Source organism: Dipodomys spectabilis, unplaced genomic scaffold (assembly GCF_019054845.1).
Source record: "Dipodomys spectabilis isolate Male_0828 unplaced genomic scaffold, ASM1905484v1 ptg000138l, whole genome shotgun sequence".
In the NCBI taxonomy this organism is placed as follows: domain Eukaryota; kingdom Metazoa; phylum Chordata; class Mammalia; order Rodentia; family Heteromyidae; genus Dipodomys; species Dipodomys spectabilis.
Window position 1 is genome coordinate 3,061,763 of NW_024870815.1, and position 16,121 is coordinate 3,077,883.

The 16,121-nt window shown below is 39.6% G+C and overlaps 1 protein-coding gene across 1 annotated transcript in view; it reads right to left on the reverse strand.

Moving 5' to 3' along the window:
* Zfr (zinc finger RNA binding protein) overlaps positions 1-16,121 on the reverse strand; it is a 73,625-nt gene that overhangs the window by 49,711 nt on the left and 7,793 nt on the right. Inside the window, exons 3-4 of the mRNA XM_042690636.1 lie at positions 3,997-4,276; positions 771-915 (exon numbers count right to left, since the gene is read on the reverse strand). Of these exons, the coding sequence (XP_042546570.1) occupies positions 771-915; positions 3,997-4,276 (425 nt within the window). The remainder of the gene's footprint in view (positions 1-770; positions 916-3,996; positions 4,277-16,121) is intronic.

A 16,121-nucleotide genomic window follows, 5' to 3' on the forward strand; every position in this document is an offset into this window, starting at 1 on the left:
CTTCCGGCTTTTTTCTTTTTGCTTATGTGGTGCTGAGGAATTGAACCCAGGGCCTCGAGCATGCAAGGCAAGCGCTCTACCACTGAGCCTCTTCCCAGCCACTCTGTAGAACACCTTTATAACAACAATAAAATAAATTTAAAATAAAAAGACGTCCTCATTGGTTAAAAGATCAGGCAGCAATATAAAATGTTTTAAGCATTTCTGGCAAAGATAGAATGTGTTAAGAAGCTAATGTGGCTGACACCTGTAATCCTGGCTACTCAAGAGGCTGAGATCTGAAGATCACGGTTCAAAGCCAGCGGGCAGAAAAGTCTGTGAGACTCTTATCTCCAATTAACCACTAGAAAACCGGAAGTGGCGCTGTGGCTCAAGCAGTAGAGCACTTGTCTTGAGCTGAAGAGTGCAGGGATAGCACCCAAGCCCAGAGGTTCAAGCCTCACAACTGACCAAAAAAAAAAGTTAATGCTATGACTTCTTTTTATAAAAGGGCATGTTATAAATTAGTTTCATAACCAGCTCTTTGTAATTAACAGGCATTGTAGGAGATAAAATTGAAGACCTGGTTAGAAACTGTCTGAAGGTTGTGTATAACACAATGATTTTAGGTAGATTTTAATTTAAAAATATCTTGCACTGACACTCTTAGAAATGTTTTCACTATGAACCTCAGATGGGCCAAAAACTCGTAATTCTCCTGCGTCCACCTCCCTAGAGCTAGGATTACAAGTAACAATCACTAACTACGTTCAGCTTTAATAGTAACTCACCCGTCTGATAGTAGGTTTCAGCAACAGATGGCTGGGGCTGGGCAGCAGCAGCTACAGCAGCAGCAGTTGCTGTTGGCTGTTGATAGTACTGCTTACTATCATAAGCTACAGCAGGAGCGGTGGATCTTACATATGAGTATGAATCCTGAAGAAATAAAGATAAGTTTTACTACAAGGTATATAAATAAAAATATAATAAACGAGCCAGGCGCTAAAGGTTTATGTGTGTAATCCTAACTACTCAGGAGGCTGAGATCAGAAGATTGAAGTTTGAAGCCAGCGAGGGCAGGAAAGACTATGAGACTCTTACCTCCAATAAACTACCAAGTAAAGAAGTAGAGCTATGACTTAGGTGGTAAAGCACTAGCCTTGAGCAAAAAAACCTCAGGAACAACACCCAAGCTCAGAGTTCAAGCCCAGAACTCACTCTCTGACATACATAGACTCTCCTCTCTCTCACAAACAAAATGAAGTGAACATGTGGTTCTATATCAGACCTAGATACAAAAGACAAAACATCAACACAAAGACTCATTTTAAACTTTTATCAAACAAGATTAAAAACATTTCAAGCAGCCAGGCAGAACTACTCAGAAAAGGCCACATGTGGAGCTGTAGCTCAAGTAGTAGAGCACTAGACCTGAGCCAAAGAAGCTCAAGGATAGCGCCTAGGCCCAGACTTAAGCTCAAGCCCAGGACTGGCACACACAAAAAAACTTTTTTCAAGCAGCATGCTTAACTTCTATTCAAACCAGAAAAATTTTAAGTAAAAGTTATTCAAATAAAAATAAACTTTAGGGCTGGGAAGGTGGCTCAGTGGTAGAGCACTTGCCTTGCATGCATGAGGCCCTGGGTTCGATTCCTCAGTACCACATAAGCAAAAAAGAAAAAAGCCAGAAATGGTGCTGTGGCTCAAGTGGTAGAGCGCTAGCCTTGAGCTGAAGAGCTGAGGGACAGCGCCCAGGCCCAGAGTTCAGGCCCTATGATCAGACCCAAAAAATAAATAAATAAATAATAAAAATCAACTTTTTGGGCTGGGAAGGTGGCTCAGTGGTAGAGTGCTTGCCTTGCATGCATGAAGCCCTCGGTTTGATTCCTCAGCACCACATAAGCAGAAAAGTCAGAAGTAGCACTGGGGCTCAAGTGATAGAATTCTAGCCCTGAGCTGAAGAGCTGAGGGACAGCTCCCAGGCCTAGAGTTCAGGCCCCACAACTGATGGAAAAAAAAAAAAAAATCAACTTTTTGGGCTGGGAATGTGGCTTTGTGGTAGAGTGCTTAAAGCTCTGGTTCAATTCCTCAGTACCACATAAACAGAAAAGGCCAGAAGTGGCGCTGTGGCTCAAGTGGATAGAATGCTAGCCTTGAGCAAAAGAAGTCCAGGGACAGTGCCCAAGTCCTGAGTTCAAGCCCCAGAACTGGCAAAAGATAAATAAAAACCAATTTTTTAAAAAGTTAATGGTAATTTTTATCTTGGATAAGGGGAAAAGAACACCTTGTTCCTGAGAGATATAAGCTCTGTGGCAGAGCTTATATTTACCTGGGCTAGATTCCCAGTGTTACACATGTATCAACTGCCCCCTCTTAAGATACACAACAAACACTGTGTTACTACTTTTGATTTATAATTAGCGTTGCTTTCTTTTCACTCTTTTTAAAGATCAAGGTGAGCTAAGTGAATTTTGGCAGTGTACAAAGTAAAAAAGGATGGGAAGATATGCACATGGACAAGAATAAAGCAGCTGGCAGGGCTTATAAAATGATGGGTTTCATAGATGCTATTAAAGCAACAAATTTTTTTTTTTTTTTTTGCCAGTCATGGGGCCTGAACTCTGGGTCTGGGAGCTGTCCCTCAGCTCTTCAGCTCAAGGCTAGCGCTCTACCACTGGAGCCACAGCGCCAATTCCGGCTTTTTCTGTTTATGTGGTGCTGAGTAATCGAACCCAGGGCCTCATGCTTGGAAGGCATGCACTCTACCGCTGAGCTACCTTCCCAGCCTGCAACAAATTTTACTACACTCTGTTTTGGGGTATAATGAACAATCAATCACATACATCAAAAGGAATTCCAGTTTAGTAATTTGTCAGAAAAAGCAAATATTAGACAGGCACCGGTGGCTCATGCCTGTAATCCTAGCTACTCAGGAGGCTGAGATCTAAGGATTGCAATTCAAAGCCAGCCCAGGCAGGAAAGTCTGTGAAAATCTTATCTCCAATAAACCACTAGGAAGTCGGAAGTAGTGCTGTGGCTGAAGCAGTAGAGCACTTGTCTTGAGCTGAAGAGCGCAGGGACAGCGCCCAAGCCCAGAGTTCAAGCCCCATGACGGACAAAAAAAAAAGTAAATATTAATACTGTTAAATCTCCCCCCCCCACACACACACACAAAAGTTAGTGCTTATGCTAAAAAAAGAATGTAGAGGAAGTGGCGCTGTGGCTCAAGTGGTAGAGAGCTAGCCTTGAGCTGAAGAGCTGAGGGACAGCGCCCAGGCCCAGAGTTCAGGCCCCATCACCGGACTCCCCCCACCCCCCAAAAAAGAAAAAAGAATGTAGAAAAACTGAGGGGAAAGTCCCACAGGACCAACTTGGCTAACTGGGTGCTGGCTAAAAAAGATAGGTTAGGGGCTGGGAAGGTGGCTCAGTGGTAGAGCACTTGCCTTGCATGCCTGAGGCCCTGGGTTCAATTCCTCAGCACCACATAAGCAAAAAGAAAAAAGCCAGAAGTGACATTGTGGCTCAAGTGGTAGAGCGCTCGCCTTGAGCTGAAGAGCTGAGGGACAGTGCCCAGGCCCAAAGTTCAGGTCCCATGACCGGACCCAAAAAAAATAAAATAAAAAAAGACAGGTTAAAGAATTAGGACCAAATTAACATCTTGACATCATAAAATACAAGCAACTGGATTCACTTTTAAGAAGACATACCTCTGTTTCAAACAAACAAGTGACGTCATACTATAAGCAAGAGATATTTTTCCTCAGAAACTTAAGATGACAGGAAAGCACTTAATTATATAAAACCACTTAAAAACTAAAACATATATATGAGATATTACATGGAAATAATGTTTGCAAACCATGTCCCAAAACATCTAGAAATAACCATTCACTTTTCTCTATCATTACATACATGTTTTGGAAGACAAGTTTGAAAAGCACTGGCCTAGGCATTAAATACGTACATTCTGCCCATTAAACTTACATGGTATGGCTATGAAACTAGCACTCTTCTTACCTGGTAGTTTTGTGTAGTAGCTGGGGGTGGAGGCGGTGGTGCTTCTTGTTGCCTCTGGGTATAACCATAGTCAGTTGCCGTGTGTGCAGTGGGGTAGCCTCCATAAGCAGCAGCTGTTGCAGCTGCAACAGCTACAGGAGCAGGCCTGGCAACGGCAACAGTGGCAGCTGCTGGTGCATAGGCAGCAGTAACTGTGTGAGCAGCTACTGGAGCCTGATGGACAGTGTAGCTAGCAACTGTAGTTGGATGAGAATAGGCTACACCCGAAGCTGGCTGCTGGCTATATGTGAAGCAGAAGAATAAATATAATAAAATTTAATGTTAAAATCAAGGAATTAATCTTTAAAATTTATCTATTAACTAAAAACACATTTGCAACTCAATCATGGACTACCAAAGACCAGGTATTTAGATTCAACAAACTTTCTATTTATTACTGTATTTATTTGTTCTTTTATTCCTTAATCTCACTATGCTATATAGTCACACATATTATATAGTTTAGATTACTTATCATATTGCAAAGCAAGAAGACAAACTAGGCTAAGAAACATTAGGAAGGAAAAAAATTGTACCAAACTAAAAACTTTGTGAATAAGCATTTTTTAGACTGGGGATGTGGCTCAATGTCACAAAGTATTTGCCTAGCATGTGAAATGCCTTATGTTCAATCCCCAGTACCAAACAAAACACCTCCAAGAGACCACAATTTGTTTTATGTAAAGTTCTTTATCACTCTTAAAATCTAATTTAGAGCCGGGTGCCAGTGGCTCACGCCTGTAAATCCTAGCTGCTCAGGAGGCTGAGATCTGAGGATCACGGTTCAAAGCGAGCCCAGGCAGGAAAGTCCGTGACACTCTTATCTCCAATAAAACACCAGAAAACCCAAAGTGGTGCTGTGGCTCTCAAGTGGTACAGTGCTGATCTGAAGAGCTGAGGGACAGTACCCAGGCCCAGAGTTCAAGCCCCTTGATGAACAACAACAACAAAATTTAGAGTGGGCTGGGAGGGTGGCTCAGTGGTAGAGTGCTTGCCTTGCATTGAGGTCCTGATTCCTCAGCACCACATAAGCAGAAAAAGCCAGAAGTGGCAATATGGCTCAAGCGGTAGAGCAATAGCTTTGAGCTGAAGAGCTGAGGGACAGCACTCAAGCCGAGTGCAGATTCCATGACTGACACCCCCCCGCCACACACACACAAAAAAAAGATTTAGAACCTGTGAACTTTGTTGCTCTACAGCAGTGTTTCTTAACTGGAGGAGATTTTTGTCCACGTTTGGAATCATCATTTTCCCTTTTTGGTGTTGGAACCGAACTCAGCTTTGTGTTATTAGTAAGCATATACTATCCATTTACCTCCATCCTCAACCCTGAAGGTATTTTTGAAATCAGGAGGTGGTGGTAATGTGTACTACTGGTACCTCGGTAGAGGCTAAGGATAGTGTTACATATCCTAAAATGCACAGGATACCTCCTAACAATTACTAGCAGCTCTGGGGATAGAAGCTTACAATGAAATATTTTAGCTATCTCCAGATATAACTCCCTGCATATATATAGGCAGTATTTCATTACGAAATTAATTTTCTCTTGAAACGTAACAGGATATGCTATAGAAAGAACCCTAAGGCGGATGCTTTGCAATCACTGCCACTTAACTAAGAGGCAAGAACATTTTCCAAACAATAATCAAACTAATTTCTACCTATATTTCTTTAAGAAATATTACTTGTACTTTTTTTTTTGGTAACAATCCTGGAGCTTGAATTCAGGGCTGGGATGCTGTCCCTGAGCTTTTTTTACTTGAGGGTAGTGCACTACCAGTTGAGCCAGAGCTTCAATTCCAACTTTTTGGTGCTTAATTGGAAATAAGGGTCTCAGACCTTTATTTATTGCTTTGCCAGTCATGGGACTTGAACTCAGGGCCTAAAGGACTCTACCAATTTGAGCCACAAGGCCACTTCCTATTTTCTGGTGGTTAATTGGAGATAACAGTCTCATGGACTTTCCTGCCTGGCTTTTACAGTTGTGAGCGACCTGCACCCAGCTTCTCAGACTTTTGTGCCCAGGCTGGCATTGGACCATAATGTTCTTATCTCCGCCTCCTGAGTAGACGGAATTTATAGACACGAGCCACAAGCATCTAGCTCTACTTTACCTTTTAAATTAATATCATATGAAACAAAAGGTCTACAGATACCAAGCATATTAGCTGTTAAAAGTTTTTGAGTAATTTATTCGGTAAGGCTAAATTCCTAAGTAAGAAATGCCTTCTAAAACAAGGAGCACTGATGATTATTTTGCTGGCAAATTGTAGCTAACTACAAGTTTTAATATGAGCCAATAGTTAAGAATAACTTAGGGAGGGGAAGGGGACATAAATTTTGCACCTATTTTTAAAGAGTATCTGATTCACAGACTATATAGAACAATATTTCACACTGGCATGCAGGGTAACATGAAAAGTATAAAATTTAAATTCTACCATCGTATTTCACCTCTATTAAAAAAAAAAAACACATACCAAGATGTGTCCAGAAAGAATCAATATGAATCTAATATATACACACTTTAGTTCATATAAAAGGGGACCTGAGGAAATTCAGTATAGGAAAGCTGACAGTTGGCTTCTAAAAGATGACACTTCCATGTTGCTCTAGAGAACAAAACTGCAGGCAAAAGCTGAAAGTTAAAGGGTTGCAGATTTCAGTCAATATAAAAAAGAAAACAAAACACAGAAATGAGTCCAAAGAAATTATAATTTCTATTTATAAGCTTTCCATATTTTCATATAAAAGTAGCTAACACTTTCTAAATACATGCCAATAATAAGACAGGAAAGGGGAAGGTTACATTGTAATAGTGGAAAAGTGAGCTGGGTACTGGTGGCTTATGCCTCTAATCCTAGCTATTTAGGAGGCTGAGATCTGAGGATCAAGGTTCAAAGCCAGACCAGGTAGGATAAGTCCCAAAGTAGAGCTGTGGCTCATATTGGTAGAGCACTAGCCTTGAGTGAAAGAGCTCAGACAGTTCATGCACAAGTCCCAAGTTCAAGCTCCACAACTGAAAAAAAAAAAAAATACTGGGAAAGTTGGCTAGAACAGTGTGTTTCATTTTGTGGACAATTCTATATCCTTAAGGGAAAAACAAGCCACTAGCAAGTCATACTCCTTTAACATTTCAGACCTGAGAAAATTTTTATTCATAAATTTGCCAAGTCTGAAATATGTTAAACATTTAACTAATAAAGAGTTCACTTACTTAAGATTATATAAGAAAGATTTGGGTTAACCAAAAAGTTTAGATAAAATTGTATTATTATAAAGTTGTCTTTAGTACCAATAGGGAACTAGTTCCAGGACTCCCCAGCGTAACAAAATCTAAAGATATTTCACTCAAATCTCTCATATAAAATACCATAGTATTTGCACATAATGTACATATATCCTTGTACATATTGTAAGTCATCTATCACTTGTAGTATGTTATTAATATGAAAATTCTAACATTTTTCTTTTTCTTTTTCTTTTTTTTTTGTCAGTCGTGGGGCTTGAACTCTGGGCCTGGGAACTGTCCCTCAACTCTTCAGCTCAAGGCGAGCGCTCTACCACTTGAGCTACAGCGCCACTTCCATAATATGAAAATTCTATGTAAATAGCTGTTGTACTGCTAGATAATAATGACAAGGAAAAATGTCTACACATGTTCATTAGTACAGTCTTCATTATTTTCCCTGAATATTTTCCATTGTTAATGCAGAACCAGAAACTATGGAGGGTCTAGTACACTTATCCACCATTCCTTACATAGTACCTGTCCATATTTCTTCATCCCTAAAACTTGCCCTTTATAAGGGAAAAAGTGGAAATCCTCTGATCCTAACCATAAAAAAGACCATGTGACTCAGGAAGGAAGGCTATCATATGCCCTGGTTCATGTCTTCAGTCTTAGTATAATTATCAGTGATATCCCTGTTACTTACTCTCTTAAGTTTCTCAACAATAAATTATATAGTCACCCTTCCCAGGAACCATATTAAAAACAGGTGCCAGTGCAAGCAACAATTTCTGTTTCCATCCTAGGGCTGCCTATCTCAATTCTGGTCTGTATAGTCAGGTCTCTACACATCATCTCAATGGGAGCACTAACTTCACCACAAGCATCAGGAAAAATGATAATCTAGTTTCAATTCCTATTGGGCTAATTCCTAGGGCAGTGAAATGCGATTTAAAAGAAATATTCTCTGATTCATTATCCTAAACCTACCTCGAAATTTCTCTTTTGACTCCAAATACTCTTAGAAAAATTACTTTTGTACAGTACAGATAACCAGATTAACCTATATTAATTCAATTACATACAGGGTGGCTACGTAAATTTACTTTTTAATATTGAGAGAAAGAGCTGAAGGTATCAGTTGTATAGTACTGTACTTCCCTTGTATAAGTGAGGTATGGGTTTGATCCCTAACACAGCAAGTAGGGTAACAAAGAAAAAAGAAAACAAAATTAAGTCAAATTAGCTTAAACAAAACTGGTTGTAAGTAGAAATAATTCAATCAAGACTTTTGGAATATTAAAAAGTGTTGATGGAGGGCTGGGAAGGTGGCTCAGTGGTATAGCGCTTGCCTTGCATGCATGAGGCCCTGGGTTCGATTCCTCAGCACCATAAAAGCAAAAAGAAAAAAAGCCAGAAGTGGCGCTGTGGCTCAAGTGGTACAGCGCTAGCTGAGGGACAGCGCCCAGGCCCAGAGTTCAGGCCCCATGACTGGACTTCCCCCCCCCCCCACCCCCCGCAAAAAACAGGTGTTGATGAGATAGTAGAATATACCCATAATAATCCTGATACCTGGAAGGCTGAGAGAAAAATATCTAGAATTCAAGCCCAGCCAGGACCCAAGGGCAAATTTGTCTCTGAAAGAACACAAAAAAATTACAATGGGCCAGAAGTGGAGCTGTAATCCCAGCTACTTGGGAGATAGGTAGAGATTAAGAGGATCTCACAGTTTGAGACATCTCAATGAATAAGTGTCAAAAAAAAACTGATGACCTGGATTGGAAAGATTAACATCGTGAAAATGGCAATACTTCCCAAGGCTATCTAAAAATTCAACGCAATACCTATCTAAATTCCAACCTCATTCTTCAAGGAAATAGAAGAGGCAATCCAAAAATTCATATGGAACAATAAAAGACCCCGAATAGCAAAAACGCTCCTGAATGGAAAGAACACTGCTGGAGGAATATCAATACCAAACTTCAAACTCTACTATAAAGCCATAGTAATCAAAACAGCTTGGTATTGGCATAAGAACAGACCTCAGGAATAGAATTGAAAACCCAGAAATGAACCCACAGACCTATAGCCATCTAATCTTCGATAAGGGAGCTAAAACAATAGAATGGAAGAAAGACAACCTCTTCAGTAAATGGTGCTGGCAAAATTGGTTAACTACATGTAGAAAACTTAAGCTAGATCCTTATATATCACCCTGCACCAGAATCAACTCCAAATGAATCAAAGACCTTGAAGTCAAAGCAGACACTCTGAAAACATTACAGGATGGAATAGGAGAAACCCTGGGTCTCCTTGGCTCAGGCCGAAATTTTCTGAATAGACAGAGACCCGGAAACACAACAAATCAAAGAAAGGTTGGACAAATGGGATTGCATAAAGTTGCAGAGCTTCTGCAGGGCAAATGACATAGCTAGCAAGATCAATAGAAAGCCCACAGATTGGGAGAAGATCTTTACTAGCCATACAACGGACAAGGGTCTCATATCTAAAATATACTTGGAACTCAAAAAATTAAACCCCCCAACAACAAATCCTCAAAGAAACAACTGCCCAATAAATAAGTGGGCGAAAGACTTAAAGAGAAACTTCTCTAAAGAAGAAAGAAGGATGGCCAATAGACACACGAAGAAATGTTCAACATCCCTAGCCATAAAAGAAATGCAAATCAAAACAACATTGAGATATCACCTCATTCCAGTTAGAACGGCAAAAATCAAGAACTCTAACAACAACAGATGCTGGAGGGGATGTGGACAGAAAGGAACCTTACTTCATTGTTGGTGGGAATGTAAACTCGTTCAACCACTTTGGAAAGCAGTATGGAGGTTCCTCAAAAGACTTCACATAGAGCTCCCCTATGACCCAGCAATCCCACTTTTGGGCATTTACCCTAATGTTTACAAACAAGACCACACTAAAGCTACCAGCACAACTATGTTTATTGCAGCATTATTTACCATAGCTAAGATATGGAACCAACCCAGATGCCCCTCAGTAGATGAATGGATCAAGAAAATGTGGTATATATACACAATGGAATTCTATGCCTCCATCAGAAAGAATGACATTGCCCCATTTGTTAGGAAATGGAAAAACATGGAAAAAATTATATTAAGTGAAGTAAGCCAGGCCCAAAGAAACGTAGGTCCCATGGTTTCCCTTATTTGTAATATCTAGTATATGTATGAGTCAAGCGGAAAAGATCAGATAATGTGATGTCAGGAAAATGAACCCTTAGATGTGTATTTTAATGTTTTTTTCTTTCATGCATGTGTTTCTAACACATTTATAAGATTATCTCTTTGTTGCTTTGTATGTCCCTCCCCCACAGTATAACCCCTGCTTTCACTATATTTGATGTCAGTATAACTTGTGGAGGAGATGGGGAAAAACCAGTTGTTTAAGGATACAGGTGGACCTGTTGCAACAACGAGCTTTATAACGTTGGGGGGGGGGGGGGGGGGAAGGAGGAGAAGGATTGGGATTGGGGGGGAGGGGGGAGGCTGGGAAGGGATGTGAAGGGTAAACAAAGGAGGAGGCTGCAATGCTTGGTAAGAAATGTATGCATTATCCTGCCCATGTAACTGTAACTCCTCTGTACAGTATGTTCACAAATAAAATTAAATTAAATTTAAAAAAAAAAACTGATGAAGGGGTCAAAAATAGTGTGTATGTATATAGTCAGGAGTATTATTCAGCCATTACAAAGTAAAATATGTTGTTGGCAGGATATTGGATAGAAATGAGATAATCACTTTGAGGAAGTCAAGCTCCAAAAGCCAAATATTGCATGTTTTTGTTCACACAAAGACTCTAGACCTGAAAAAACTGGAAGGGTTCTGAGAGGGAGAAAGGAAAAGGAGAGGGTAGGCATATACGAAGAGGACAGAAATAATTCACTCACACATGCGCACGCATGCACACACGCAGAAATGCATATGGCATACAATAATAAAAACCAAAACCACTGAAAATGGGGAGAGGGTAAGTTTTTGGGGGGTCCGGTAGTGGGCCTGAACTCTGGGCCTGGGCATTGTCCCTCAACTCTTCAGCTCAAGGCAAGCGCTCTACCACTGAGCCCCTCCCCAGCCCGAGGGTAAGGTTTTAGTGTTTAAAGTACACTATTACATACATATGGAATTATCACAACAAAACTCCTTTGTATTATTAATAGATTCTTGGGGAAAAAAAGCCAAGAGTGGTGGTGTATGCCTGGCAAGGCGGTTGCAAGGAAGGGCACGGATTAGAGGATCACTGTTTGAGAGGCACCTGGACAAAACCAAGAGATTCTACCTGAAAAATAGTGAGAAAAAACAAGGGTTGGGGGTGTGATTCAGGTGGTAAGAGAACCTACCTGTTTAGCATATAAAAGTCTCTATGTTAACATCATCATACCATCTCCCCAAAATTCCCCAAATACAACCACCAACAAAGGCTGATTGGATAAAAGGAGTTATCTCCCTGCATAAAGTGTATAAAATTAAATTCTTCAAGTACTTACAAAACAGGACAATTTTTAAAAATCCAAGTGTTGTACCATCACAATACATTTGTGGGCAGGCTCACGCCTGTAATCCTAGCTACTCAGGAGGCAGAGATCTGATGATCACAGTTCAAAGCCATGAGATCTTATCTCCAATTAACGACCAGAAAACAAAGTGGCACTGTGCTCAAGTGGTAGAGCACTGGCCTTAAACTGAAAAGCTGAGGGACAGCACCCAGGCCCAGAGTTGGGCCAAAAACAGTAACAATAGCAGCAACAACATTTGTGAACTTCGATAAAATTTCACTTATAAAGCATGTACTAGAATAAGAGCGTCTGTGTTTGAATAATCTCTTATTCTATTAATAAGTCAAATTTAATCAGGTTCAGTTTTAACATAGATAAGCTAACAAATCATGAAAAATACAAAATGTTTAAGATTGAGAAAAGCCAGGAGTCAGACATAAAAAAGGACGTAATTTTTGTAAAAAAAAGTAAAAACACTCAAGGTTCAGAGAGAAAAGATCATGATTCAAGGCCAGATTGGGTAGAAAACTTCACAAGATCCCTTCTTATTAACCAGTAGCTGAATGGGATAGTGGGAGGTTGTCATTCTGATTAGGACAAGAAGCCTAAAAAAGCTGGATTGTGCTTCCGACAGAAAAACCCTATCTCTGGGGCTGGGAAGGTGGCTCAGTGGTAAAGTTCTTCCCTTGTATACATGAGGCCCTGAGTTCAATTCTTCAGCACCATATAAGCAAAAAAAGCCAGAAGTGGCACTGTGGCTCAATTTTGGTAGAGCAATAGCCTTGAGCTGAAGACCTAAGGGACAGTGCCCAGGCCCAGAGTTCAAGCCCCATGAACAACCAAAAAAAAAAAAAGAATTAAAAAAAAAACCCTATCTCAAAACTAACTAGTACAAAAAAGAACCAGAGGCATGGCTCAGTAATAGCCTGCTTGCCTAACAAGTGTGAGGCCCAGAGTTCAAACCCAGTACCAAAAAACCCTTTCATCTGCACCAAGAAGACAAAAGCTTCAAACTAGAGCCTAGAAGATAAGTTAACAAATATATACAAGACAGAGATATGAAAAATTAAGACAAGGGGTAAGTCTAGAGATCCAATATTTAACTAGGTGAAAAAGAAATTAAAATTTCTCACTAACAGAAGCACATTTCCAAATTCAATGTTTTTTTTGTTGTTGTTGTTGTTTGGGTTTTTGTTTTTTGTCAGTCACGGGGCTTGGACTCTGGGCCTGGCCGCTGTCCCTCAGCTCTTCAGCTCAAGGATAGTGCTCTACCACTTGAGCCATAGAGCCACTTCTAGTTTTCTGGTGGTTTACTGGAGATTAGAGTCTCATGGACTTTTCCTGCCCAGGATGGCTTTGAACTATGATCCTTAGACATCAGCCTCCTGAGTAGCTAGGATTACAGGTGTGAGCCACTGGCGCCTGGCTGAGACTAGTATTTTTCAATAGCAACACAAAAAAATATTCTAAACAATCAAAACAATGAAAAAATAATGCCCTAGAACTAAGTGGAAATTAGACTAAGAATAACAGCAAGGGCTAGCAGGAGACAATTGGATTATGTCTTCAAAACTCAGGCAACAATGATTATTAATGTAGAATTCTGTACTCTGTCTAATTACATATAGGATCAGAATAAGGATCTCAGTTTTTATTTATTTACTTTTGGCAGTACTGAATTTTGGGAGAAGAGAAAAGCATGAGAAGCTATTATATAGTAAGTCTAAACTATAATACAGGAAATAAAATAGCATGCAGGTGATAAACTCTGAACTAGCAGAAGTAGCATATTATTTAATGATATAAAGATTAACACTAAAACAAAGAGAAACAGAATGCCAGAGATCTTTGAGAAGTTGGAGGTCTTTAGCGTTTTTGTAATCGGAATAGGGCCAGACTATGTAGCCCAGGCATACCTGGAATTTTTGATCTTCCTGCTTCTGCCCTTTCAGTGCTGGAATAACTGTGTACTATCATTTTTGGCTACTTCTTTTTTGAGACATGTAGTCAACTCATACTGACTACATACTATGTAGGCCACACTGGAACTTACAATCCTCCTGTCTCAGCCTCCCAAACACAGACATGTACCTTGTGATTCTATTTTTCTTACTTTAAATGATTTAATAATACTTTTAACATTTTAATCCCATGTCTTTGGGGTAGAATACCTAGTATTTTAAGACTCAACTACACTCAAAAGTGATCTACAGGTTCAATGCATTATCCTTGTATAATACTCCCAAAAGACAATGGAACTGAATTAAAGGACCAAAAATAAACCCTGAAGTACACTGTCAAATAACTGACAAAGGGGCCAAACACCAGTCTTTCCAACAAACAGTGCGGGGAAAAGGAGACATCCACATGTAAAGAAATTGAGTTGAATCCTTTCAATAACTCAAAATGATCAAAGGGGTACCTAGTCTGACATCAAAAGCACAAGCAAATCAAGCAAAGAGAGACAAAATGGACTACGTCAAACCTAAATTCATTAAAGAACGTAACTACTGGAGTGAAAGACACTTCAGAGATCAGGAAAAAATATTTGCAAACTGTTATAAGTAAAATCCAAAATCATAAGAATTCTTACTACTGAACAAGAAAGTCAAATAACCTGACCTTTCTATAAAGATATATAAATGACCAAAGAATATATGAAAAGATGATCAAAATTCAAATCAAAATCACAAGTTGTCATTTCATTGTCCATTTAGAAGGGTTACTATAAAGACAAGTGTTTGAGACGTGGAAGAAATAAAACCCTTGGGGCTGGAGTGTAGCTCGGTGATAGAGTACTTGCCTAGCATGCTCAAGGCTTTGGGTTCTGATCCCCTGCATGGAGAGGTAATAAGGGAGGGAGAAGAAGGGCAGGGAGAGGGGAAAGAAGAGACAAAGTTAGAACTCTTATGCATTGTTGGTAGGAATATAAAAGAGTGCAATTGATATGAAAAGAGCTATAAAAAAGAACTGTTAGGATTTGAGGCATGGCTCAGGTGGTAGAGTGCCAGCCAATGAATGAAATTATTAGTGGAGTCCCATCTCAGACAAAACAAACAAAACATCTTATTATATGACTCAGCAATCTCTCTTAAGGGTATATGTCCAAAAGAAATTTTAAAAGTGTTCAAGACATTCAGAACTATTAACAGAAACCAAGAGTAGAAACAACCCAAATATTCACCAATAAAGGAATGAAAAAAAAAAAAACCCAAAAGGTATATACAATGGCAAGTCAAGTTTTGAAAAATGAAGGAAATTCTGTCCTAAGGGTAAAAACAAACCTTAAGGACATTATATTACCTAAATGAAATAGGCCAGATACAAAACATATATTGTGTGAATGTGTGTATGTGCTGGTACTGGTGCTTAAAACTCAGGACCTGGGCACTGTCCCTTAGCATTTTCACTCAAGGTTGGGCCAGCTCAACCACCTGAGTCACAGCTCCACTTCTGGACTTCTGGATTTTCAGCCCAGGCTGATATCAAACCAAGAATCTCAGATCTCAGTCTCCTGAGTAGCAAAGGTTGCAGGCTTGAATCAACAACTGGCCTTAAGACAATTTTTCAAAATAAACCACGAAATGAATACTTAGGATTCAACTAAGTAAGCTTAGATAGGAGAACAAAAAACCTCCTGTAATGTAAGGTACCTAAAAACAAGAACAAAATACTTCTAAAAATTTCTTTATTAAAGATAAAGGAAACTTGAAAGGTAAAAGCCTTAACTACATTAGGCTATTCTGATGGCACCTGCTCATCCTTGTAGGTCTAGAACGATGTCCAAGTTATCTATCTAGCATTTTGGGGTAACATCGTAAGCATGTATGGAAATGTTACAATGAAACCCTCTTGACAAATACATGTTGATAAAACCTGTTAATAAAAAGTAGCTGACCTGCAAATGCCATTACTCTGCAAGGAAATTTATGTACAGGATGTAAAAATGTAAACCAAATTGAACAATGTTTGCATCCTCTTATGGTCTGGTAACAAGAGCTCATGAAGCTGCACCAGTTAGCCTAACACACTTTTGAGTGGTCTAAAATTGGTAGCTTGCCAACAACAAATGTTGGTCTTGAATGAGCAATGAACAAATGGTGAGAACTCCAAATCGCACATAGGTATCATATTCTCACCTAGAACCCCAAAACTCCTCCTATTTTATGCAGAATACTACATAAAATGCCTATCATTTTCTGTGTTAGCAGAACCAAGAAAGAACTGAGAAAGAATAGTTTGGGATTTGGGGGCTCTGATAAGGAACCATCAAAGTCAGTGGATTAGGATAAAGCTCTTCTCAGTCCTTAAGGGAGAACT